Source organism: Stegodyphus dumicola, chromosome 4 (genome assembly GCF_044657685.1).
Source record: "Stegodyphus dumicola isolate Sdum_Otavi_A_Nest chromosome 4, ASM4465768v1".
NCBI lineage: Eukaryota > Metazoa > Arthropoda > Arachnida > Araneae > Eresidae > Stegodyphus > Stegodyphus dumicola.
In genome coordinates this window covers 222,563,582-222,588,562 of record NC_140771.1, presented here as the reverse complement: position 1 = coordinate 222,588,562, position 24,981 = coordinate 222,563,582, and the positions used below count along the sequence as shown (strand labels likewise).

The window sequence follows — 24,981 nt, the reverse complement described above, 5'->3', positions numbered from 1 at the left end:
TAAAGTCCAGATTCTTTATTATTTCTATTATAACTGTTTAATGTTATAACAAAAACATGTAACTGTTGAACACTGAATACAAATTTTACAATACGACATGATGCTAATACAGGAAGTTAAAATTAAAATTATTTCTTCAATTTCATTAGATACATTGCATTTTAAAATGCATACAGAAGCATATTCTGTCACACTTTGTAAATTCACATGAAAAATGTCAAGTCAAAAATGCAGTGTTTTAAAAAAATGTGTCACATAAACATACACAATTTTTTTAAATCCATGGGAAAAGCAACATTCTATGTACAATATTCACCGAGAGAAGTAACTCAGAAGTTTTCACTACGCTGTGATCAAATGGGAATCTTTAAGCACTGCTGTCTAAAAATGGCTTGCAGCATTTGTCAGCCACTTTTATGTATGTACTATTTAAATTGATAAAGGCATGTATTTTTAACAATGTATTACAAAGTAAATATATGTCATTTATTTAAATTTTTACTAATATATGTTGTTTAAAATATCATCAGCATATATTAACAGTTTTCTTTTTAAAATAGTGAATGTATATTTCACATATGAAATGACAATTTACAATTTTTCCAACAGATCACATTTATTAATGCAAATGATAATTTAAGACTAACAAGATACATTCAAAAATGACAATTTTAAAGAGTTTTAAATCAATGAAAATAACAAAATATCAAAAATGTTTGGTTATAAGTTGAAGAAAAATTTCAAACTTAAAATGAATAAATTTGAATGAAAGGGAAAATGCAAAATTTTTACATAAAAAATGGGGGAGAACTTTACAGCTGAACTACATAAATACTTGTGACAAAAATTAACACCAACAAACACAAGTATCACATATTATAGCCTCCTAAAAGAGAGGGAAATTACAAAAATAAAATATTTTTACACATGTGCTTGTGGAGAACCACAATTATATTTCTTTATAATGAAAATACTTTTTTGACAAAATATGTAGAATGGATGATCAAAAAAACTTAAATGAAGTTTTCAACAGCTTTAAAATAATACTATTTTTAAAGACACACCTCTTTCATAAATGATATCACAATTGTTGAAAATTTACATTTAATTTTTCACCTTGGTTAATATTTACAGTACAAATATATTTTAATGATAGATTATTTTACCACAACTATTGAAACAATTATTGCTTACATTTTACACTTATGAGTTATTGCATCTTTCTGAATAAATATTTAATAAAAAATTTAATGTTAATTACAGTTATGGCCCTATTCCACAATGAAGAACAATTAATTGCACTTATTATTATTATTTTTTTAATAGCAAAAAACACACCATTCTAAACAATAGTATCAAAACACCAGGAAAACCTTCAACTAGAAATTTCTTCATGGACAAGTTAAAGATATCAGTTTATATTTGGCAAGATTTCATGCCCTATTATTTTAGCAGTAAAAGCATTTAATAGTTGGAATATGGTGGTTCTCCACTGAATGCAAAGGTGAACAAAAGGTGATTTACAATATTTCACTACTTAAATCAATACTTCAGATGTATTGTGCAAAAGTTAACTGAAACTTTGTTTCGCTGGTTCACAGAATATTAAATAACCAGCTCAGCTGTTTGAACTTCATCAAATGGACTAGCAGCTGGATTAAAACTATGCTACTAGATAACAGTTGAGTCATTTAAAAAGCATGGATTTAGACTGAAATGTCAAGAGTCATAATCATCATCTACATTATTAGATGTGCTGCTACTTGGTATGCACTGAAGAGGATGAGGTAAGTAATGATGTGATGAACTGGGGGGAGAAAAAGGTATTAATGATACGAGTATAACACAAAAGACAGCAGACAATATCAAATTTGCATATGAATTATTAGAATAACTTATAATCATTCAAAATTATACCATTTTAGTGTAACTTTACACTTTTGGGTGCATTAAAACAATTTCAAAACTATTTTATTTAAATTGTGTACTTAACAGTTTTTTAAAGCACAAAAGCTATAAAACAATAAAATTACAAGCAGAGAATAATGACACAAAAATAATCCAATACAATTTAATTTAAAAAAAAATCCCAACATTTTTCTTTAAAAATAAGTGGCCAGTTTAATTTAGAATGTCCTCCATAAAAGCTCCCTTTAAGCAAATAACCCTTGAATGCTTTGTCATGTTCTGAACAAATAAACATAATTGTACAACTCTGATCTCACTGAAATTTTCAAGACTAAATTCTCAAATTACATTTTATACAACATAAATCAATATAAAAATACTTCACATTAAAAAATTTCTTTTATATTGCTGTAAACTTATGTATCATCATTACCTCTTTCACATCAAAGTCGCCCCAAATGCCCCAGCATTTAGACATTGGCAGGTGCCTGAATAATTTTTTACACAATGCTTTCCCTCATCATGTTACTGCATTGGTCATTGTTTTCAGGAGTTGCTAAATGACATGCCAATCATTCTTTTGAAGCAACTAAAAGTAGTTCTGTCATTTTAAGGCACCTTCTTTTTTTCCTTTGTTTACTGTCAATGTTTAGCTGTTGATGCCCTAAGCTGCAATCCTCTCCCAAGGGAGAACTTCACTCAGGATGAAAGTGTTCAAGAAAGAAGTTGTAGCTTTACTTAAATAGGTTATTGCTAGCGCTGTAATATTCATTTTGTCATGAGGGAAGGAAAAGCATTGCAAGAGGAATTTGCATACACGGGCATTTTCGACGTAGCTGTTGATGCCCTAAGCTGCAATCCTGTCCCAAGGAAGAACTTCACTCAGGATGAAAGTGTTCAAGAAAGAAGTTGTAGCTTTACTTAAATAGGTTATTGCTAGCGCTGTAATATTCATTTTGTCATGAGGGAAGGAAAAGCATTGCAAGAGGAATTTGCATACACGGGCATTTTCGACGTAGCTGTTGATGCCCTAAGCTGCAATCCTGTCCCAAGGAAGAACTTCACTCAGGATGAAAGTGTTCAAGAAAGAAGTTGTAGCTTTACTTAAATAGGTTATTGCTAGCGCTGTAATATTCATTTTGTCATGAGGGAAGGAAAAGCATTGCAAGAGGAATTTGCATACACGGGCATTTTCGACGTTTGAGGAAAAGAGATTTGGTTCTCTCTCTTGATGCGAAAGAGTTAATAAGACTACATATGCTTATTTTTTTCCATAAATTTCCATGAAAATGATTGAGTATTTTTTACAACTTTTCCTTTTTAAGATAATAACCTTTAAGAAACATTTTTATATTCGGGAAAAGAAAACATGCAATCAGCCTTTATAATCCGCGAATGACCAACTGACAATAAGTCTTCGTTTAACATGCTCCTAAGAGTGGAATTTGAGCTTTTACGACCACTTGATTGGAAATATGAAAATAATTTAAAAACTGCGTGTCATTGTTGCTGATATAATGAGAGAGAATTAGTTTATTTTTCTATGGAAAATTTTTAAGTGGGTTCCATATCGCATCATGTATGACTATAAATGTATAAAATGTATCACTATGAACCGTATTTTTTGCATCGTTATTAGAGAAAGCATGATTCTCTCTGTTGTTAGATACATTACTCTCAATCCATCGGGTACATCTGCTAGTTTTAGATAAATAAACATTGAGTCACAGAAGTAAATAAATTCCTATTCTGTGATAAAATGCACTCGGTATCTTTTTACTCATAAAAAGGTACTAAAATGCACATCCTTCGCCGGCAGCATCATGCCAAAAAACACGAATCTGCCATTTCTTTCTTTTCCGCTCGTACCATTCCCTCCTTTTTTTTCCCCTTCCCATACATGCGCACGTTATTTTATTTCTATATTCAACGACAGAAACGCATATTCTGCCTGATAAATGTTGAGTCACACTTATGTAACATGCAATAGCTCTTGCTAAGTCTGTCTTCTACCAAGGTCAAGATGAATAATGATAAAGCTTTTGGCTGACATTTCCTTTTTTTTTTTTTTTTTTTTTTTCTTACTGATGATGAAAGAAACCAGTTTCAAAAAGCTGGTGGTGTAATAACACAAACAATTTGTGGTCTGCCATTCATCTATTAGGGAAGTGTTTCAACACATTCATAGCACTGCTCTGCCATAATCATTTGTAGCCCCTAACATCAGACATGCTTTTTGCCTTCTAGGCATTTGCGAAGTTTCCCATCATAGGCACCCCCCCCAAAAAAAGACAAATAGAGTATTCCTGAAGCTAAATAATGCTGATGGGCAGCATGCCACATACTAACTTATACTGACAATAGCAAAACTCAATCACTGATACTGCCAAGTATTAAAATGTTTACTAATAGTTTTTATGTTGATTTTATTTTATATCTCATTTTGTCACATACTTGCTCAGTCTAGAGCTTTAGTGAATAGTAAGCAGATTTTATGTCACGCAGCATCGGTTAAAATGAGAAGTAAAATCATAATTAGCATGATCCACAACAAAAGACTGGCTGTTGTCACCGCTGCTGATTACCTAGAGAGAGACCTGCTGATCAGAACAAACCTGAAAGGCCTGTTGTAGGCACGCTTGGCAAGTTCTGAAAGTTAGCTGGGCTCTGTCTGACGCAGTTAGTGTCGTAGCTTCGTGTAGAGTTCCAGGGGCTGTAATTCAGCTAATATAATTTAAGGTTTTTAAGTTATTCTAAATAAACTAAATGCATTTAGAATGTATAGAAAAAGCTGCTAATTTTATTTCTTTAGTAATATAAGCATTCAGAAGAAATATATATTTATGGTAAGGTTCGGTTAGAGAGCTGATGTGGCATAATTTTTAGAATTCAGTGACACACTGAGCAAAAAAGTTTAGAAATAGCAAAACTTTTAGAATTTAGAACGGGCTTTGGAAGCAGAACTTAGAAAGGCACCAGGCCGCAGAATTTAAGATCCACAGAGACGGCATTTGGTGGCAAAATGCCTAGTGCCAGCCCTGTGTATGATGCATTAAGACATATTAGATGAATCTTTTAAACTGTCAGTTTTCAATTTGTTTATTAACAAAACAATTCCTTTCTATAATGCCTGTCCATATGATAAGATTAGAAGCATTTTTGATATTTTCCATGTTTGTGTCTAGTGAAAAGTAGAGAAAATAAAGGGAAGATAAAAATGTTAAGAAAAAGATTCTAGTATCAGAAGTAAAACATTTAACTATAATGTTTTCATAGTTCTTCCAGACGTTCTCCAAAAAGGAAGAAATTACATGTTAATACTATGGAGACATTTTCAATTTTGTCAAATTTTTTCTGGAATCTTCTAGAATCGTGGGTCTATAAATCTTGCCTTCATATCTTTCTAAACTTTTCAAGCTGCAATGTCTAAAATCCTAAAAAAAATATTACCTCTACCAATTCTGCAACAGCATAAAGCCAGAAATATTTTTTTTGGGGGAAAAAAAAAAATCGGAGGAATAAAGTGTAAAATTAATTTTATAGAGAAAAACAGGGCTTAATTTATAAAATTAGATGTGCTGGAGCCCTGTGAAGAAAGAGGTACAAAAATAAATAAATAAAGATGACTAATAAAATCACCAATAATTAATGCTTAAAGAAATTAAATAGTTTACATAAAAATTTAAAATATGAAGAGATAAATTAAAATTTAATGAGAGATTTTTAATATAATTTTATAACTAAAAATAAAATTTTTGAGATCAAATTTCTTTTGAAATTTTGTTCAGGTACATAAAAGAACTGTTACAGTTTTCTTATTTAGGGCTCCAGTTATGATTTATCACCAAAACTAAGAAGTACTGGAGAAAGGCTCTGGCGCAATTTAAGTTCTGGAGAAAACTGATGCATATTTTGAAAATTCTTCTGAGACAACTACATGGGAAAACCTATCATGAAAATATTAAAAATACATTTTTAATTAATTACACACCTAGTTTCCTTTATACCTTTCCACATATAATAAGTGGCCGAAATGGAACTGTATAATATCACAGCGAAAAATAAAAATGCTTTATTTTAATTTTATCTCATAAATATAACTTCAAAATATTACCATTATTTAAATGAAATTTATCAATGTTACAATATTCTTAAAAGAATGTTGAAAAATTCCTAGATCTCGGAATTTAAATTTTCTTCTAAAAACAGATCTTAAAATCGCCAAAAATGTTGATAAGTCACCAAATTTAGAATCGTTTAATTAAAGGATTTACATCCCAAAAAGTGAAAAGTTGTTTAAGAGCTCTTCATTAGAAATAATTTTGAAATGCTTATGTTTCACTTCTTGCTCAGAAACTTGAGTATCCCACCATTTATATTAGATATAGGAACAAATTATGACCCATGAACCCATTCAAAAGATAACCATATTTGTCAGCAAATCACCAAAAATATTCCTCCAAAATGTTAATTCACACTCAAAATTGCAGTCGTAAAAACAGACAGAAATTTCAGATGATTAAAACTAAGGACCCTCTGCCGATTTTGACCAAAATTAAAGACTTTTAAAGACTCTTAAAGACCATATGAACCCAGTAGAATAGAAGAACAGAACTGTCCCATTTTTTGATGGTTTTTTGCTTTTAATTTTTAGGACTTTGCAAAAAGCTAGGGGGTAAAATACATGAAGAAAGATATTCACGCTTTGACAACTAAAAATGAAGGCTAGCTTTTCTTCATAAGATTGATTTCTTTAATTCAGCCACTAAACTTTCCAATACGATTCAAAAGTTATTTTCTTTCCATATTTTTGGGGGGAGGGACAAAGACAAAATTTGTCTCTCATCATCGAAACCTTAAAATAAATCGTTTTTGCTAGAACTTTAAATACAAAGCAATCTGCACTCCATTATTTAGGTCGTTCAGTTGTATCACCAAGTAACAGAACTTTTACTGTTTTTAGTGGATTTTAAAAATATATTTTATATTAGGAATCATGTATTTGAAACGAAGCTGAATTTAATATTTAACATTCTATACTTAAATTTCTAAATTTTAAAATATTTAATACCTTTTTCATGAAATAATTATTATAATTTGCTATACTGCCTACATTAATATTTTCACATAATATCCCTGTCATTAAAAGATAAAATACTATTATTAAACACAAAGAAAATATGTTACTAACTTTCAATACCATTTCCACTGTTAGCTCTTTACCAAAACCTTTATAATTTCACGTAACTGTACATGCCATATAAATTCAAAACTGCGACATTTTAAAATTAAATGGTTAAGATTTTGTGAAGGGGAACAATGAAAAATCATTTCAATATATATTTATTTTAGATGTACTCCTTTTTAATAATTCAGTCTCATTTTCAAAACTAATTCTAACTATGTAAAATTTTATGAAAAACAAAAATCTATTATGTAGCAGAATTTTAATCAATTATTAATATATATATTTAATATAGACAAAAAGTATGAAGAACATTATTTCCTGTTTAAAAATAGGTTTTGGAGAAATTTTCAAAAAACCGTGTGAAAAAAACTGCCTTTTGTATTCTGAATTTTTCCATTGAAAATTACGTTAACTAGTTACAAAAGACAGAACTTCCTTCTCTGTGATCGTATCATACAGAATAGTTTTCTTTTATTTATTTATTTTATGGTTATCAGAAAGTAATTAATATGTAAACAAAAGATATAATACCTTGTTGCAAATGCTACATTGCAAGGCAAAGGAGGAATGGATGCTGCAGGCAAAGATGAAACAACAGGATGATGTGATGTTGATTCTGTACAACTTTCTTCAGAATCCTATGATATTTACTTATATGTATTTAGGGAACTTAAGTTATACAATATATTCCAAATATATAATATTTAAGATCAGACTTTTCGGTGTTAAATAATCATTGGCTTCTTATTCTGTTCTATATGTCAAACATTTTATACACCAAAATTCATATTTGTGGTATTTTTGCATTAGGTGCAAAGGGATTTCAACACATTCATGTCACAAACTTCTAAATATATATGTATCATCATCAGAAAATTTACAGCAAATTTCTTTTCTCATAAAAAATTTCAATTTTTTCTCTAAAATAAAATAATGCCAAAACTGTCATGCCTAAAAATTTAAATTAACACAGATTCAACATTTCAGGTAAATTAAATTGGATTTAAAAAATTTTTGTTTCTATTTCAATAATGTTAAGTTACCAACTTTTATACAAATTCTACAATTGTTTCCATGAATTATACATTATTATTTTCAAAGGTATATTCACATGATTGATTGAACACATCACACGTTGGAAAACAATGGAAAGCATATATGTGAAAGTGAATTCTTCAGGCAATGTAACCATAATGTAAAAATCTATATTAATTTACACATAACCGAATCAAACTTCACTTACATAAAAAAATATTGCATTATGCAGTTACATAGAGATTCATTACTCATTGATTTTTTCTCTTGCAGTTAAACTAATTTCAGCAGCTGTATACTATGAGGATATTTTAAACATAATTTATTATGAAGTCTCATATAAATGTACTAAATTATATAAAAACAGATTTTTGGGAGTAGGGAGGGAGGTTATGCACATACCTCTTCTCCATCTTCTTCAGCACTCCAAGTTTCTGATTCATCAGCTGTTGAATGGCTAGGTCCTGCACTATCTTCACTATTTCCTCTATCTTTTGGTCGTCGTCTATGTGATCTGAAATAAATAAATAAATAAATAAAAAATTCACATTTAAGACACAGAGTAGTATTATGACTTGCATCACTGATCCCAGATGTTAAGGAGAATCTCTCCCCCCCCCCCATAGTTTAAGTTGCATTTAGAGAGAACATTTTTCTTGCATATCTCAAACAAAAATGCATATTTAATGCTTAATAAAATTGTGCCAAAATACAAATTACGGGAAAAAATTTTTAAAAATTAGTCTCTCTGTGTTAATACTGACAGTACCATCAGCTAGACCTTATTATATATCAACAAAACATAATAACAAATAAGGTACATAATTTAAAAATAATTTACACAGCAATTAACAGACATTATTTCAAAGACAGAGAGAATTCTTTACCAACTTTATAACAATTCTGTACGCAAGATTCTGGAATTTGAAATGAAACATGAAAATAGATGTTACAGCTTTGCTCTTATTATTATCTGATTTATGCTTTGCTCTCGCTACTATCTTAACCACATAATAACTGATACAATAAAAAGACAGCTCCAGAGCTAACAAGTTTCACTAAAATCTGATAACTGAATTAATTGCCTCAACATGGGTACACTTCACAATAAACATATGTGTGTAAAGAAATCTAACACTTAAGCCAATATCACAAAATGCAAAATTAAAACTATGTACATTTAACAATACAGTCAAAAGTCTTTAATCTGGACCTCAAAGCTACAAACTTTCTGCGCATGCGTCAGCTTGAACTTTCGATTATGTCCAAAAGAATTTCCGATTCTGGAGCTACCAAAGGATCTACAAAGCGAAAGCATGTTCCAATGTCCATCAAACAAAAAGTGGAATTGCTGCAAAAAATGGAAAAAGGCATATTCTTTGATTCTCTAAATTTCACGCTGCTCTGCCGGGGGGGGGGGGCGGGAGACGCAGTGTGCAACAAACTGGAAGTTGATCTGTCAGCACTATCCTTATCGTCAGAGCAGATTTTTTTTTATTCGGCTTATAATTCCTTACTAAATGTAGTATTTCATCTCGATGTACTCCGTCTTTGATATGATTTAAATCAAATTCCCCGTCATTATAAATATCATGAATACACATCAAATAGTTTTCTGGTTGCAATTTTCTAATTTCGACATGTAATGTATGCTTTACTCCTGCGCGTGTTGAAAGAAATGTTTAATAAAGTAAACAATAAATATAAAGCTTTTTTTATTAAATTTTGATACTCTTTATATCATAAATTACGGTTTCATGATTTTAATTTTATAATTTCTGCATGCTATCTTACCAGATTTAAACTGATGATCTATAATCCGGAAAAACCGATAATCCGGAATCGTCGAAGTCCCGACGAGTCCGGATTAAAAACTTTTGACTGTATTTATCTAAAAATTTTCATTCCAAGCCACAAGTGCATATCATGTGTTAAAAATTTATATTCATGAAACATAGCAATCAGCAGGTAGTTCGCTAAAACTACGAATAACTCAAAGCCTGAAAACTGGTTTTTTACATTAAGTCTTTTTTTAAAAGTTGCTAAGCAATTAAGAATACTGTTCAAATATAAAATACTATTCTAGAAGAACCTTCAAACATTGGAGCATTATTCTTTAAGATACATAAGCATTTTGATCAATCTGTTTATTCTGACTGAAAATGTTTATAATCTAGCATAGTTCCTAAGATTCTGCTGTTTATAATACACTTTTTATTTGTTTATTTATTTGTTTGTGACTCTTCTCCTATTTATTAAAAAATTATAATTCCCTTTAGGAAAAATGTGAATTAAAAGTGATTCAACAGTTACAACAAGCATAAAGTGACCAAAATTAGAATAAATTTAACAAAGAAATGAGTATTGTCAAAATTTGGTCCAATAAATCTAGCACTCCAAACTTTCTGACAGTCTGTAAGTTATCTCCCAAATGTATAATTAAGTATGAGTAATTGTATAATTCTGTATAACTGTAAATATGTATACTGTATAATTCTTTAAAGAGATAATCTTTTATACAAGCATATTTCTTGAAGTAAATGCACACATAATTTTCCAGCTACAAAAATATACGTTAAAGGAGTGAAATCACGCATTTAGTAATATTCATGCAAACTATATTTAAATATTTATTTGCATACATTTTTTTCTTATCGTTATTAGTAGAACTCGTACATATATTAGCATTTATAAACATTAGAGTTTTATATTATATAAATAGACAAATCGTAACAAAATGTATATAGAAAAATATCTAAATTATAGCATTAAGTGTAAAAAAAATTATAAAAGAATACAAACGGGGCTTCACGCAGTTCTCCTGATGATAAATTTCCATCCAATGAGCACGGATTGACTTGTTCATCTTCGCCTTGTACATCTGGAATCGTAGAAACTAATTCACGCAGAAACTCCAAATTACTATCAGCTAAAACACATGATTTTCTAAAAGTAGATTAAAAAAAAATATATGAATTGAATTTGACGGGAATTTTAGAATAATAACTGCTTTATTACATATACAAAAACTATTTATGCATATTAACATAAGAATAATAAAAGTTATGAAGTATACAAAAGGTTATTTACGCAGTGTGACGGATTTCTGTGCACTTCGGAACTCAGCAGGGATAGCTCGGTTGCTACTTATACAGAGTCTAAAATGTCTGTAAATTCCAGTTTTTGAATAACCAAATGCTAAAAAAATTCAGTATTGTTTATGTCATTACATATAATTCTGGATTTGTGGATTTCTTTGCTCCCACGGGTCTTAGCAGGGGTTAAATTATGGTAATAAATTTAATAGAATGTTTCATAGTCCACCACCTGAATACAGAAGACTAATGACTCACTACATTATCTTGATTTAATACTTGTTTATTATCAGAAAATCATGACGGAATGTTTGACTTATGAATGTTCCCTTAGCATATACAAACCTACAGCCTTTAGCTTCAAACTGATTAAATCCCCATGTGGAATCACATTATAATGTACACAGCCACATCTAGCCTTAGGAATACTTTGTAAGGATCCACCTTTCACAAGAGAGCCCTCTTTGTTATTGTGACCATCTGTAATATAGTTATTCATGCAAAATAACAGGAATGAGACCCAACATACCACGTTACCCGTCCTGATGATTTTATGTCCAATTTCAATGTCTCTGGAACTCAGACACCATGATTAAGCATTTAAAAATGAGCTGAAGAAAGTTGGATTAACAGATCTAACAGAAATCAGGTACAGACGGGAAGTCTTTTCAGAAATATTTTTTGCTTAATCTACAGTGAATTCAGCATTATTTTTGTCAATAGAAATTATTTCTCTCAATAAGTCAATCACAATAGATGGTAAATGCTTTACCATTCAGTAGAATATTTGCAACCTGCTTGCAGGCTTAATAATGCATGCAATAAGAAATTCTTTGGCACTCTACAACACTGAAAGTGGCAATTCTGACATTATTTCTCTCAATAAACTTAGACACTATGTATATATATCTACCATGTTCTTTTAAGAGATGGTATCAGAAATAGGATTAATAAAGTATGGTTTTTCATGATTGAACAATAATACAATAATATAATTAGAAATTTGTCTCAATATGCAAACCAATGTTCTCGCTAGTTTCTGTGTGCTTTATCTCCTAACTTGTCAACCTCTCCACAATGTACCTATGAGGGTTTACTTGATCTGGTAAAAGTTAAATAGTCCCCATCCAATAGACGTGAAGCAAATTATCACTGTATCTGAAAGTAACTACAATATCAGACAAAGAACTTAGAACATAAAGGCATGTTCTGATGCTAACAATGTCAATTACAGCTCACGGTAACATAATTAAACAAGAACAGTCAAATTCAAACTAAAAATGTGGACTAGTGGTCAAAGATAATACAATTTAATTTTAACTTAATTTGGCTCAGTAGCTCTATCATATGAGGAAACAGAAGTGGGAAATTATAGTAAAGGCTGAAATGATAAACAATTGGGTAATTTACATAATAATAACTGCACATATCTTTGAAGAATTATTTTCTTTATGTATTCGGTTTCTTTCTTCAACATGTTTCCTTTTAATTTTATAATTTTTGGATTTAATTAAGGATTTCTGTTATTCTAAAAAACACTAAATGCATTTAGAATGTACAGAAAATGTGGCTAATTTAATTTTTTAGTAATATGAACATTCAGAAGAAATATGAAATATATATAGTAAAGGCCGGTTACAGAGCAGGTGTGGCAGAATTTTTAGAATTTAGTGACACACAGAACAACAAAATCTAGAAATGGCAAAACTTTTAGAATTAGAGCAGGCAATGGAAGCAGAATTTAGATAGGCACTAGGCAGCAGAATTTAGGATACACAGAGATTGCATCAGGTGGGAAAATGCATAGCACCAGCTCTGTGTACGATGCATTTAGACACATTAGATGAATCTTTTAAATTGTAAGCTTTCAATTTCTTTATTAATAAAAAAAAACTCTTTCTATAATGCCTGCCCAAGTGATAAGATTAGAAGCATTTTTTATATTTTCCATGCTTTTGTCTAGTGAAAAGTAGAGAAACTAAAGGGAAGATAAACATGTTAAGAAAAAAGATTCTAGTATCAGGAGTAAAACATTCAAATATTATGTTTTCGTTGTTCTTGCTGACGTTCTCCAAAAAGTAAGAAATTCATCACAAACTTTCTGTAAAATGCATCCATTACGTGTTGATATGTTGATACCATGGAGACATTTTTCATTTTGTCACATACTTCTCGAATCTTCTAGAATCGTGGGTCTATAAATCTTGCCTTCAAATCCTTCTAAACTTTCCTTACTGCAATGTCAAAAATACTAAAGAAAAATTATCCCGACCAATTCTGTAACAGCAAAAAGCCAGAAATATTTTGAAAAAAAAAGGGGGTGGGAAAAGTGTAAAATTAATTTTATAGAGAAAACTGATGCATATTCTGAGAATTTTGAATAATCTGAGACAATTACATGGGAAAAACGCTTACTATGAAAAAATTAAAAAACAGACATTTCAATTAATTACATAGCTAATTTTGCTTTTACTAAGAGCTGTTTCGTAAATTATGCTTTATACCTTGTTATTTTCAGATTTAAAATATTGTATAATAAGTTGCCAAAATGAAACTTTATAATATGACAGCGAAAAATAAAAATGTTTTATTTTAATATTATTTTTTAAATATAATTCTAATATATTACCATTATTTTAATGAAATTTATCAATGTTATGATATTTTAAAAAAAAATCGCCAAAAAATTCTCATATCTCGGAATAGAAAATTTTCTATAGAAACTGATCTTAAAATCGCCAAAATGTTGACAAGTTGTCAAATTTAAAACCATTTAACGGAAGAATTCACAACCCCAAAAGCGATATGTTGTTTAAGAGCTCTTTATTAGAAAAAATGAATTTTGAAATGCTTATGTTTCACTTCTTGCTTAGAAACTAGAGTATCCCATCATTTATGTTAAAAATGGAAACAAATTATAACCCATTAACCCATTCAAAAGATAACCATATACGTCAGTGAACTGCCAAAAATATTCCTCCAAAATGCTAATTCACACTCAAAATGGGAGTCGTAAAAACAGAGAGAAATTTCAGATGATTAAAATTAAGGACCTTCTACTGATTTTGGCCAAAATTAAGGACTTTTAAGGACCAAAAATCGATTAAAAAAAATTTAAGGACTCTTAAGGACCGTACAAACCCTGTACATATGAATAATAATATCAATGGACTAAACTTTTGAGGTAAACTAAAAAGCTCATTACAGCCTAGCCCTACTTTTCAAATATTCCTACTATTTAATTTATTTTAGATGATTCTTTCTTTATAAATTTAACAACTCTAGTACTTGTATTTCCACTGTTTGTTTTATACTTCCTATAGTACTCTATAAGTAACATCTTTTTTAGATGAAAATTGCACTACTTACAAATTCAAATACTTTATATTTCATGTCAATTAACTCAATATACATTCAGGCATATTTTATTTCACATTCATTACAATTTTTACAAGACATGTCAGCACAAGGGGAAAAATACTGCAGATAAAAAAATTGATAAATGTGAGGGAAATACTTTGAGAAAGGTGTGCGTGTATTTAATTATGGCAAAGCACACTAGGGCTATCTGCCTAAGGGGAGGGATGCCTTCGTGGAGGACTTTCTAAGGGAAACTGGCTTGTATACACGTTACACATGGAAAAAACACATGGCGCATGCAACCAGCCTGTTCGCCGAGATTCGAACATCGGACCCAATTACCAGTATTCAGCGACTTCACCACTCGGCTGGTAGTGGGCCTTCAGACACAGCGATAGTTTGCTTTTATGCTTGTTAAATGTTTGAAGCTATGTTATGCTTCCAAAGAAAATCAAACTCTCTAAGTTAGTTTATTACATAAATACCATGACTTTTCCAGTTTTGATACTGTCAACATTTCAGTATTTTCAGATCTTTTAACGAAATTTAGAATTCAGAGCAAAAGCATTCTAACTGAGATAATTTAAACTTATGTTGAATTCAATACTTATTTCAGAGATAAACAGCAGGTCAAATTTAGCTAATAGTGAAAAATCTGTGCATAATTAGTACGAGTGGCTTAGATAAAATTGAATCTTTCACTAATTCTTTTCAAATAAATAATCAGATATTCAAGCAAATTAATGACAGTATCACTTGACAATTAATACATTTAATATTTTCGTTAAAACAATAAAGATACAGAGATACATATAATAATCTCCAAATAAAAAATCTTTAAAATATGATGATCAGGTTCTTGGGACCCATTCCATACCAGCTGGAGAGAAAATTATCAAAAATATAAACCTCGTTCGACATTCGCCTACAGACGATGCTTATACGGAATTTCCAACTTCAGTATTACAGAGAAAAGAAAAGATCATAGAAATTTAATACATCAACAATCGAAGACTTTGTAGTAAATAAATATCTCTGCCGTTTTTTTTTAATATACTAGGAAGATCAAATTAAATACAGTAACGAAGACTTTTATTTCAAGGCATTATTCTTATCTTAATGATCAGGTTACCTTCTAATGAGTTCTTCCCAGAAATTCCATCTTCATACATATATGTGTGGATGTGTTAGAGTACCTAACCTTGGATTCTGGCAGAATTATCGATCTTTCGACGCTTACTTTTATTTTTCGCCTCGAAGTGTATGTTGCAGTTGGAAGAGGGCTGTCCAAATCTAAAGCGACTTCCGAGTATTCTCTTATCAATGTAATGAGTATGGAATATTTAATTCAAATTCTACATCAGAAACAAAGCTAAGAAAAGAATCCTATTAAAAGAAAGAGGTGGATTATCAGCGAAATTTCTTGTTTCCAAGTTATAAGACTGCAATCTATGCTAAACTTAAATTCTTAACTTTATAATTATGAATTTTCTTTTTCCGTCATCTTGCCATGTTGTTTCATGGCCTTACTAGTGGCCGGGTGGTTAAAACCGCTGGATACTGTAGTTCAAATTGCGTTCGAACTTAGGCGAGTGTGCTGGCTCTATGATTGGTTTTCGTAGTTTTATGTACAATGTAAATACGGGCCAATTTTCTTTAGAAATTCTTCCACGAAGGCATCGCTCTCTTCAGATAGATAAGCCCACCAGTGGCCCAGCGGTAAAGTCGCTGAACACTGGTAGTTCGGTACGAGGTTCGAATCCTGCGAACAAGCTGGATGCATGGGAGGTTTCGTCGTTTAACCCATGTATAACATGTGTACGAACCAGTTTCCATTAGAAAGTCCTTCACGAAGGCATCCCTCTTCTTAGGCAGGTGGTTGTAACAGCTTTAAATAATATTAAAATCTTGTAGTTTAAATAATTTAAATAGAGGAACATTAAGGTATTTGTGAATGGCAATATTTGAAACCAGACTCGAGTGCCACGTGCGACTCTCGCATGAAGAATGTAATTTTATTTTTAAATGATAGAATATGTTTTCTCTTCTTGTTTGCATGTCGCCATTTTTTTTAGTGTTAAATAAAAGTTATTGCTGTGTTCCATCATTGGAGTTGCTTCATTTCGCCAAAGAAGTATTACATAGCCTTCGAAGCTTTGCCGTAATCACATAAACCAAACGGAAACAGACCTTACACAGATAACTGTCGTGTGGTTTGCCTATTCAAATAACCTAACCTAACCTAACAAATTATTCACTTGGGAAGTATTCAAATAAGAACCACAAGAGAACTGCATTTTACCTGTTTGTTCAGGTAATCGATGCATAACAATAACATTCCCTATAGAACAGATTTCTATGCAACACAATGGCAAGAATCACAATTAACTTTTGTTCAATTTGTGTTTTTTTAAGGTACTATCTGCCTAAGGGAAGGGATGCCTTCATGGAGGAATTTTTAAGGGAAATTGGTTCGTATACACGTTACACAAGGGGAAAACCACGAAAACACCCATGCAGCCAGCCCGTTCGCGGGATTCGAACCGAACTACCAGTGTTCAGCGACTTTACCGCTCGGCCGCTGGTGGGCCTCCTTTGAGAAAGTAAAGAAGTCTCACAAAAAATGCAGCAAAGTATTTATATAAAAGATGGTATATTTATCAGAAAAATTACTTTCAGTTATTTTTAAGTTTCTTAACAAAGAAAAAAATAAATGCTGTTAACTAAATAAAATCCCTGCAGCAAGATTTTCCCTAAATTTCTAAGCTAATTCTGCCATTGCATAAAGAAAACAGGCAATATACACCTTACACATGGAGAAAACTACAAAAATGTCCATGCAGCCAGCTCATTCGTGGGATTCAAAACTTGGATCAAACTACCAGTGTTCAGCAACTTTACCAATTTGCCGCTGGTGCACCACTTGTAATTGATAAAAACAGAATTGGAATTTTTGATTGATTAATGTTTTCAGTTTATTTTTCTTTACCATGTTTCACTTTTTTTATATAAAAAAAAACTGCTGAAACGGCTATTTTTAATAATCTAGTCCTATTTAAAACCAAAATTTGCTATTTGTGAATGATTTAAAGAAATCAGCTACAGTGCAGCATTTAAGTTGGAATCTAAGAGTTTGGCATATTGTACACAAATTATTTTCACATACGAACCTCATACACTCAGATACTAAAAAACAGTGCAAAATGCCCCAAAGTTAGGATTTATCCAAAATGAAAGACAGAGGCAGAGTTTTCAGCACCCGGGGACAACTGAAGAATTTGGCTCCTTTCTATGTGCCAAAAATGGAAAACATTTCATTAAAAAATTTCGTAGCATCAATTTGGCGCCCCATGGATGCTGCACCCAGGAACAGATGTTCCCTCTTGCCCCACCCTAGCTACGCCACTGACTAAAGAGTTGCTCTGATGTACACAAAAAGCTTTAATAATATAAGTAACTTCAATAATAAAATAAATTGCCCTTTTTAATCAAAATATGTTCTAAATATATTTTTATTGCAATGTTTATTTGCATATTTACATATGAAAAATTACCTTTATTTTTATCAAAATGAATTTTAAAAAATTGAAATTTTGTTTGTCAGCATCCAAAAATTAGCACAAATTATAGAAATTCACCCTATTTGCTTTCACACATAAGTACTTTCTGATTATCCAGAACTGCAATGAAAGCACCATTACATATTTTAATGGGCAATATGTAATATTTGTCTATTAAAATCTTAAGTTTCTTATACTGTAATATATACGGTACAAAGTCCAAGATCAGGATTCGTCAGGCGATTCTGGATTTGGGAATTTTTTGGATGTTAGATCATCAGTAAGATGTCATATGGAAATTATAAAATTAAGATATGAAATAATGAAGCACTTATGGACCTTGTGGGAATCAAAACTTACAAAAAATTTAAGTTCAATATCATTTGTTTGCATAACATCTCTTTCAAAGTTATTTAAGTTGCTTCATTTTTTACGCAATGTGTTTCTCTTAATTCTACGGACCAATCTTTCTTTTTCAGATAAAAAGTTCCACTATTTAAGTCCTTATTTCGAGAATTCCTACTAAATTGTTAATTGAAAATTTTTTATTTTCAACAACCTATTATCACTTTTTTTACTACTGGTAGTGATATTTTATGGATTTAGAACCATACTACAGATTTCGTTGTCTGTTAGTTACTTGATGATTGAAGCATTTATTACTGCAATAAAAACTTCTGTTTATCATCTTCATTCATTACCACTTCTTCACAAATTTAATTAATTGGAAAATTTTAACTTTTGTTTTTGATATCTGAAAACTTTCCAGTTTGTGGCTATCATCATTACCCTCATCATGAAATATGGTATCTGGCCATAAATTATACCAAACACTTCTAAAAATATCTGCAAACACATCCTTCCAGAATCTTACAGTGCTTCACAGAGCAGATTTTATGTTAAAATGTTTAAAAAAATTATTAAATTGTTTTGCCATTGCTCACAAAATTTAACACAGATTAAAAAAAAAAAACCCTACTTATTTTATATATGCATTTCAGTGCGTGAAGTATTCTGATATCCACAAAGTGAACAATGGATGTACAACAGGGAGAAAGAATAAGATGGATATATTTTCTTTTACTAAAGCTTTAAATGAAGTATGAGCCGAACATTTGTCTATAAGCAGGATGATTTTTGCATTAGGTAAACAACTGACTTCAAAAATGAAATTTCCAACTAATCATTCATTAATGTTTGTATAATCCATGCTCTTTTATTTGAAAGAGCTTGGTAGATAACGCAGAAAATCCTTACTACTTTAAATACCCGAGGTTGTGCATTTTTCCACTTACAAAAAGTTTACACTTGTGCATTCATACAGCATCTGTACACACTAAAATAATTAGTTTTGCTTTGGAATCTTTAACAGTAGCTGCAGCCTTTTGCAAAGTTTGTCAAGGTATTTTGGAGTAGATATTGCCACAGAAAAGACCATTTTCACCAGCACTGCAAATTTTGTTCTGGAGATAACTTTTCGCTCTTAATAAGTACAATGTATCATTCACCGACATGTTCAACTGCTTCAGTATCAGCTGAATATTTTAAAAAATATACTATGGTGATTTTTAAATTTGGTTAACCAACCAGTCGAAAATGTGCACTTTGTTTTTAAGTCCATTTGCTTAAGAAATATTTTGGCTTAAGGCGTTAGCATTGGCCCCATCAATGGCATGCTCTGCAGACAATGACTCACCCATTCAATCATCACTTTCAGCATACCGAACGATTTTTCTGTTATTCATTGTCAATGGCGTGTCGGAATCTACAAAAAATCCAAAAAGTTCTTTTTTCCGTCATACAATGCGGCCATACTCCTTGCATAATTTTGACATCTATACACCTTTATCCATTTTTTGCAGCAATTTCACTTTTTCCTCAACACACATAGAAACATGTTTTTGCTTTGTTGATCCTGCTGCAATTCTAGAATTAGAAACGCTCTTCAAATTAATCAAAAATTACAACTTTAATTTTCATAATAGTGCTGGAATAATAATAGCCTGCACAGAATAACAGGCTAAACCAAATTAGATAGTTATAAAACAGTAAAACTGGCTACATTAACTGAATTTAAACTCCTTGGAATCAGCAGTATCTCATTTTAGCCAAGCTTAATACTTAGCTAACATCCGCTACACACTAATGACAATGTATCATAAGATAAGAGAGTATAGGCATGTTTTCCTGCTAAATTTTGTTTTGCTTCTATTGCACACCGAGGAAGTTTAGCCTGAATTATATTAGCTTAGTTATTTATTATACTTATGTTTATTTCCTATTTGAGTCCCAAATAAATAAATTTTCACATATACTTAAAGCTTATCCAGGGCAAGCTCTAGATATTTTGCCACCCAGTGGATCTACGGATCTTAAATTCTGCTGCCAAGGGTCTCTCTAAATTCTAAAAATTTTGCATCCTAGTGCCTTCTAAATTCTAAAAACTTTGACATTCCTTAATTTTGTTGCTCAGTGTTTTTATACATTCTAGAAATATTGCTGTTCATTGCTGATGCTCTGGGCAATCAAATCAAGTTATTCTTAAATCCAAAACAAATCAGTTGTTCTTAATTCAAAACAGCACTAAATGTAATCTTTTGGCTTAGAGTATCATTAAAAATTTTTGTGTGCATAGAAAGAAATTTCTTTAAATTCTCCTTGTCAACACATTTAACACTTTGCAGTACAGTTGGTTAAAGTCTGCAATCATTGCAAAGTGCGATCAAGTCAATATAAAAAATTACCATGCTCATTGCCATTCAGATACTACTAATTTAATTTTTTTTTTTTTATATATATATTGCTGTGTGAGCCATTTCTCAAACAGCCATGTGTTGATAGTCGCACAGTGGTGAAAACAAAAAATAATAAAAAAATTACTCTCCAGGTTGTCTTTAAGGCTATAAGTTATTCAGTAGGTGTAAAATCAGTAATGTTTCAATTTTAGATGTATACCTAGTAAGAAGGTGGCTATGAAGTCAAATTACTGATCATTCAGATTTTTGCTACTGAATGACTGGGTTCCTTTAAACATGGAGGTGTTTTATATACTGCTGAAGTGAAATTAAGAATCAGAACCCTTCACTTGTTTTATTACGAAAAAATATCAAACGTGCAAGTGCAAAGTATTAAACATACAAAAAAAAATTCCAAAAGGAAGTTAGTTATTGGTGGTCCGGAGGTTTAAATTTAGATTCTGGATATTGGACACATCTGGACCTTGTACTTTATACTGTATAATTATTTTATTTTATTAGCATAGTTAATAATATACTTTTGAATTACATTCGTCTGTAAAAGAAAAACCTATCTTTTCTTTATAATCGGAATTTTTGAAGATTGCTATCAGCTTTGGTTTCTGAAAAGATTACTAACTAAACTTGAGAAGCAACTACTGGATCAAATGTATATTGACTATGACTACTCACAGACTGTATGTATCACAATTTTTCTCCATAAGTTTTACAATCAATTTCATAAATCTAAGAAATGACTAACGACCAACTTATTTTAGAATTTGCAGCATTGCTATTAAATGATTTAAAAAAATAAAAAACTTACAAATGTGATGTAGTCAATGTTTTGGCATTTCGACTCTTTGTTATGAGACTTGCTTTCATTACTAATGATTCAACAAACAATTCTAGTGCTCGAGCTAAACTCAGTTAAGGAAACACTACAATAAGTAACATTATCTGTTAAGTATTTCCTACCATAAACAAGATATATATTTTATAATTAAATTTTAAAATACCAGTTTTAAAGGATACAAATAATTACAGGCACAGCAGCAGCAACTTTTCCAATTTCTTCATCTGTCTGCATAATTTTTTTTATGCGAGCCTGGAAACAGATACATTATTTTACAATTAAAATCTAGATTTTTATCATAAAAGAGCTAACTTCTAGTTGAATTTTAAATATAGTGAAGACTTGGTGTAATAACTTTCCATTTCAAGGACCAGTATAAAAATTGCCTTGATTAGTAAGATATAAAATCCAACTTCTTTACAGCTAACCCCAACCATGCATTATAACTAACACCATTTTTCTTTAGGTAAGAGGTTATTACAACAAGTATCAACTGTATCAAAATACATGACTCTTGACTTAAGGAATTTTGTTTTTCTCTTGCTTTCATAAAAAAAAAAAAACAAGCACTCTGAATTGTATTACTTGATTGATTCTGGAAACACATATGAACCAGAATTAAAGAGAAGGGCTAGCTCATTTCTTTGTGTGACTCCTCACCGACGCGATCCTCATAGAGAAGAAAATAGGAAATAACAGGGTTGTTCCTAGGCCATTGGCTGCCCGTATACTTTCTTAGGATTGCCGGCCCCAAAATAAATAAATTAATAATAATTTAAAAAAAGCTCAACAATTAATAAAATTTCTATTTCATATTCACTAAGTAATTATATATGACAAATTGTATAATATGTACTTACAATGAATTTAATATATTTAATCATGGTATCGCAAGAGGCCGGCCACACCTGATTTTTGCCGCCCGCGTACTTTTATGTGCTCCGTTTGGAACGACCTTGGAAAATAGTCTGATGTCACTATGTTGCATCTGCTCTGACTTAATTGTAATATATTATATTACAATTAATAAGATTTTAAGATTGTAGTTCCATTCTGTTTAAGATTGTAGTTCCATCCTGCTGTGAAGCGATACTCCAGCAATGTACTTTTACGTGCTCCGTTTCGAACGGCATTGGAAAATAGTCTGATGTCACTATGTTGCATCTGCTCTGACTTCACCTGTTTAAGATTGTAGTTCCATTCTGCTGTGAAGTGATACTCCAGTAATGTGGACATTCCAAATTGATTTTAATCGCTTATTTTGTTTTTTTGGTAAAGCAATATCAAAGTAAAACTAGCAGCCCTCAAAATTAATTTTTGCTGCTGGGGAATACATTTCCCGTAAATTAATTAGCATTATTATGACAAGAACTTGAAGAAAGTGTTTAAGATTTTAATGGATTGAAGTCCAGTTTTATGTTATTTTCATTAATAAAAATGAACATAACTCTTTGAAAAATCTACAAACAGAGCTAATTAATTTATACTGTGATATAAATCTTGTTCAAAGATTTTAAGATAAAAATTTGATTAACTTTTATTAGCACTTGTCAAAAGATAAATATCTTAAGTTATAGAATTTTTGCAATAAAAATATTCACTTTGTTTTGAGTACATTTACAGGAGAAAAGTTTTTTTGTAATTGAAAATTAATAAGTTTACGAAAAGAACTAGGCTGCTATTGAATATTTACAATTTGTGATGACACTTTTTAGTAAATTTCCCTCCAAGATTACAAATTTCTGGAAAATCGAAATGCCATGAGTTGGTGTAGTAAAAAACAAAGATGCTTACACTAATTTACATACATTTTTTTTTTTTTCATCACAGAAAAATCTAATAAATAAAACAAAGAGAATAGGCTGTCATCATTTATTCTCAAATTCTGTGCCTCTTGGGAAGCTTTCGTATATTTCTTGTTAATTTAAATTAAAGGTATGGTACTTGGTATTTCAATATATTACAATTAACTGAATAAATGGCAATATGAAAATTTTAATATTTAGCAGTCTGTTTGAATTCCAAATCGAGTACTTTTCCATTTTGCCAGCACAAGCGATAAAGTCGCCAAAAATGGTACAACCGATGCCAAATGGAATATTCTCACTGGTAACCTTTTACGCCTCATTTTCAAAACAAGTAGCAGCCAATTCTTATCAGATTGATTGTTTCTTTCAATACTGGCATACAATTACATAGAATTTTTACCAGATAGTTCAATTTTATGCCCTAAGGCCATTCGCGGTAATTTAAGTCAATTAGGATGCAATCACACCGCTCATCTGAAGGCAAAAATATAGAAAAAGCAAAGTCAAGGGTTAAATTCATCAATTCTAATGAGAATGCACTAGCGAAGTAAAGCACTGCGGTTTTACATAATTTCTAAGTAAGGTATTCGTACAAATTGAAATAATTCTTGCATTTACTCCAAATTAAGATTTAACTTGAAATTAATGTAGATAATTATTGAGAGATATAAATTTTTGTAGCGTAGTTTACGTGAGATGAGATCACTTGGGATCACGTGGTATGAAACGGTGATTCATGTTGTACCATGAAAGCATAGTAAATTCTTAAATTAATGTCTTTTTACAAAATTTTAAAAGATATTAAAATGTTTATGCCTTCAAAATAAAAAAATTCTTATAACTAACATTTGTTAACATTTTTTTATGTGTATACTGTGTGTTGTAGCCAATAAAGTCTGCTTAGCGAGATCTGTGCCAGCAAAACGGAAAAGTACCCCAAATCGTAACCAACAGAAATTTCATGCAGACAGCACTTTTTAGATTTCAGGCAAAATACAAGTACAAATTTGGTACTTTGCATTATTTTTATTTGTATGTTTTTACAAACATCTAGTAAAAAGTTGTCAATTTAATTAACAAATTTCTTTTTGGAATTGCTGTTCATCAGCTACTTTCAAATTATGCATTGGCCCGTGTGCAATGTAAGTTTGAGACCACTATTGTAAAGTATCGTTTATGTAACATATCTTCTTGTGTTGTAGCAAAGTGCTATAAAATTCATAGAAGTGAGAAAGATAAGATATTGTATTTTATATTTTTCTTAAGAACAATTTGCTTTGGATGGGGGGGGGGGGAAAAAAGGATACATTTGTCGAAGACAGGATTTTATTAATGTGAAGAACGCAAGAAAAAATTGCAGCATACATTTTCTATACAGTGATATCACTTGCTTGGATTGCTGCAAAAGAAGCTGTTAAAATCAAATACATTACCAA

General features: G+C 30.7%; 1 protein-coding gene across 5 annotated transcripts in view; it reads right to left on the bottom strand.

The window, feature by feature from the left end:
- The window catches only part of NC2alpha (negative cofactor 2 alpha), a 49,273-nt gene continuing 24,292 nt past the window's right edge, over positions 1 to 24,981 (bottom strand). For 4 of the 5 annotated variants that reach the window (XM_085816022.1, XM_085816024.1, XM_085816021.1 and 1 more), the window contains 6 exons: positions 21,917 to 21,989; positions 21,708 to 21,801; positions 10,934 to 11,077; positions 8,534 to 8,645; positions 7,628 to 7,734; positions 1 to 1,807 (listed from right to left, as the gene is read on the bottom strand). In XM_085816022.1, coding sequence (XP_085672148.1) covers positions 1,720 to 1,807; positions 7,628 to 7,734; positions 8,534 to 8,645; positions 10,934 to 11,077; positions 21,708 to 21,801; positions 21,917 to 21,989 — 618 coding nt within the window. In that variant the 3' untranslated portion in view covers positions 1 to 1,719. The remainder of the gene's footprint in view (positions 1,808 to 7,627; positions 7,735 to 8,533; positions 8,646 to 10,933; positions 11,078 to 21,707; positions 21,802 to 21,916; positions 21,990 to 24,981) is intronic. The other variant, XM_085816025.1, reaches the window with a different exon arrangement.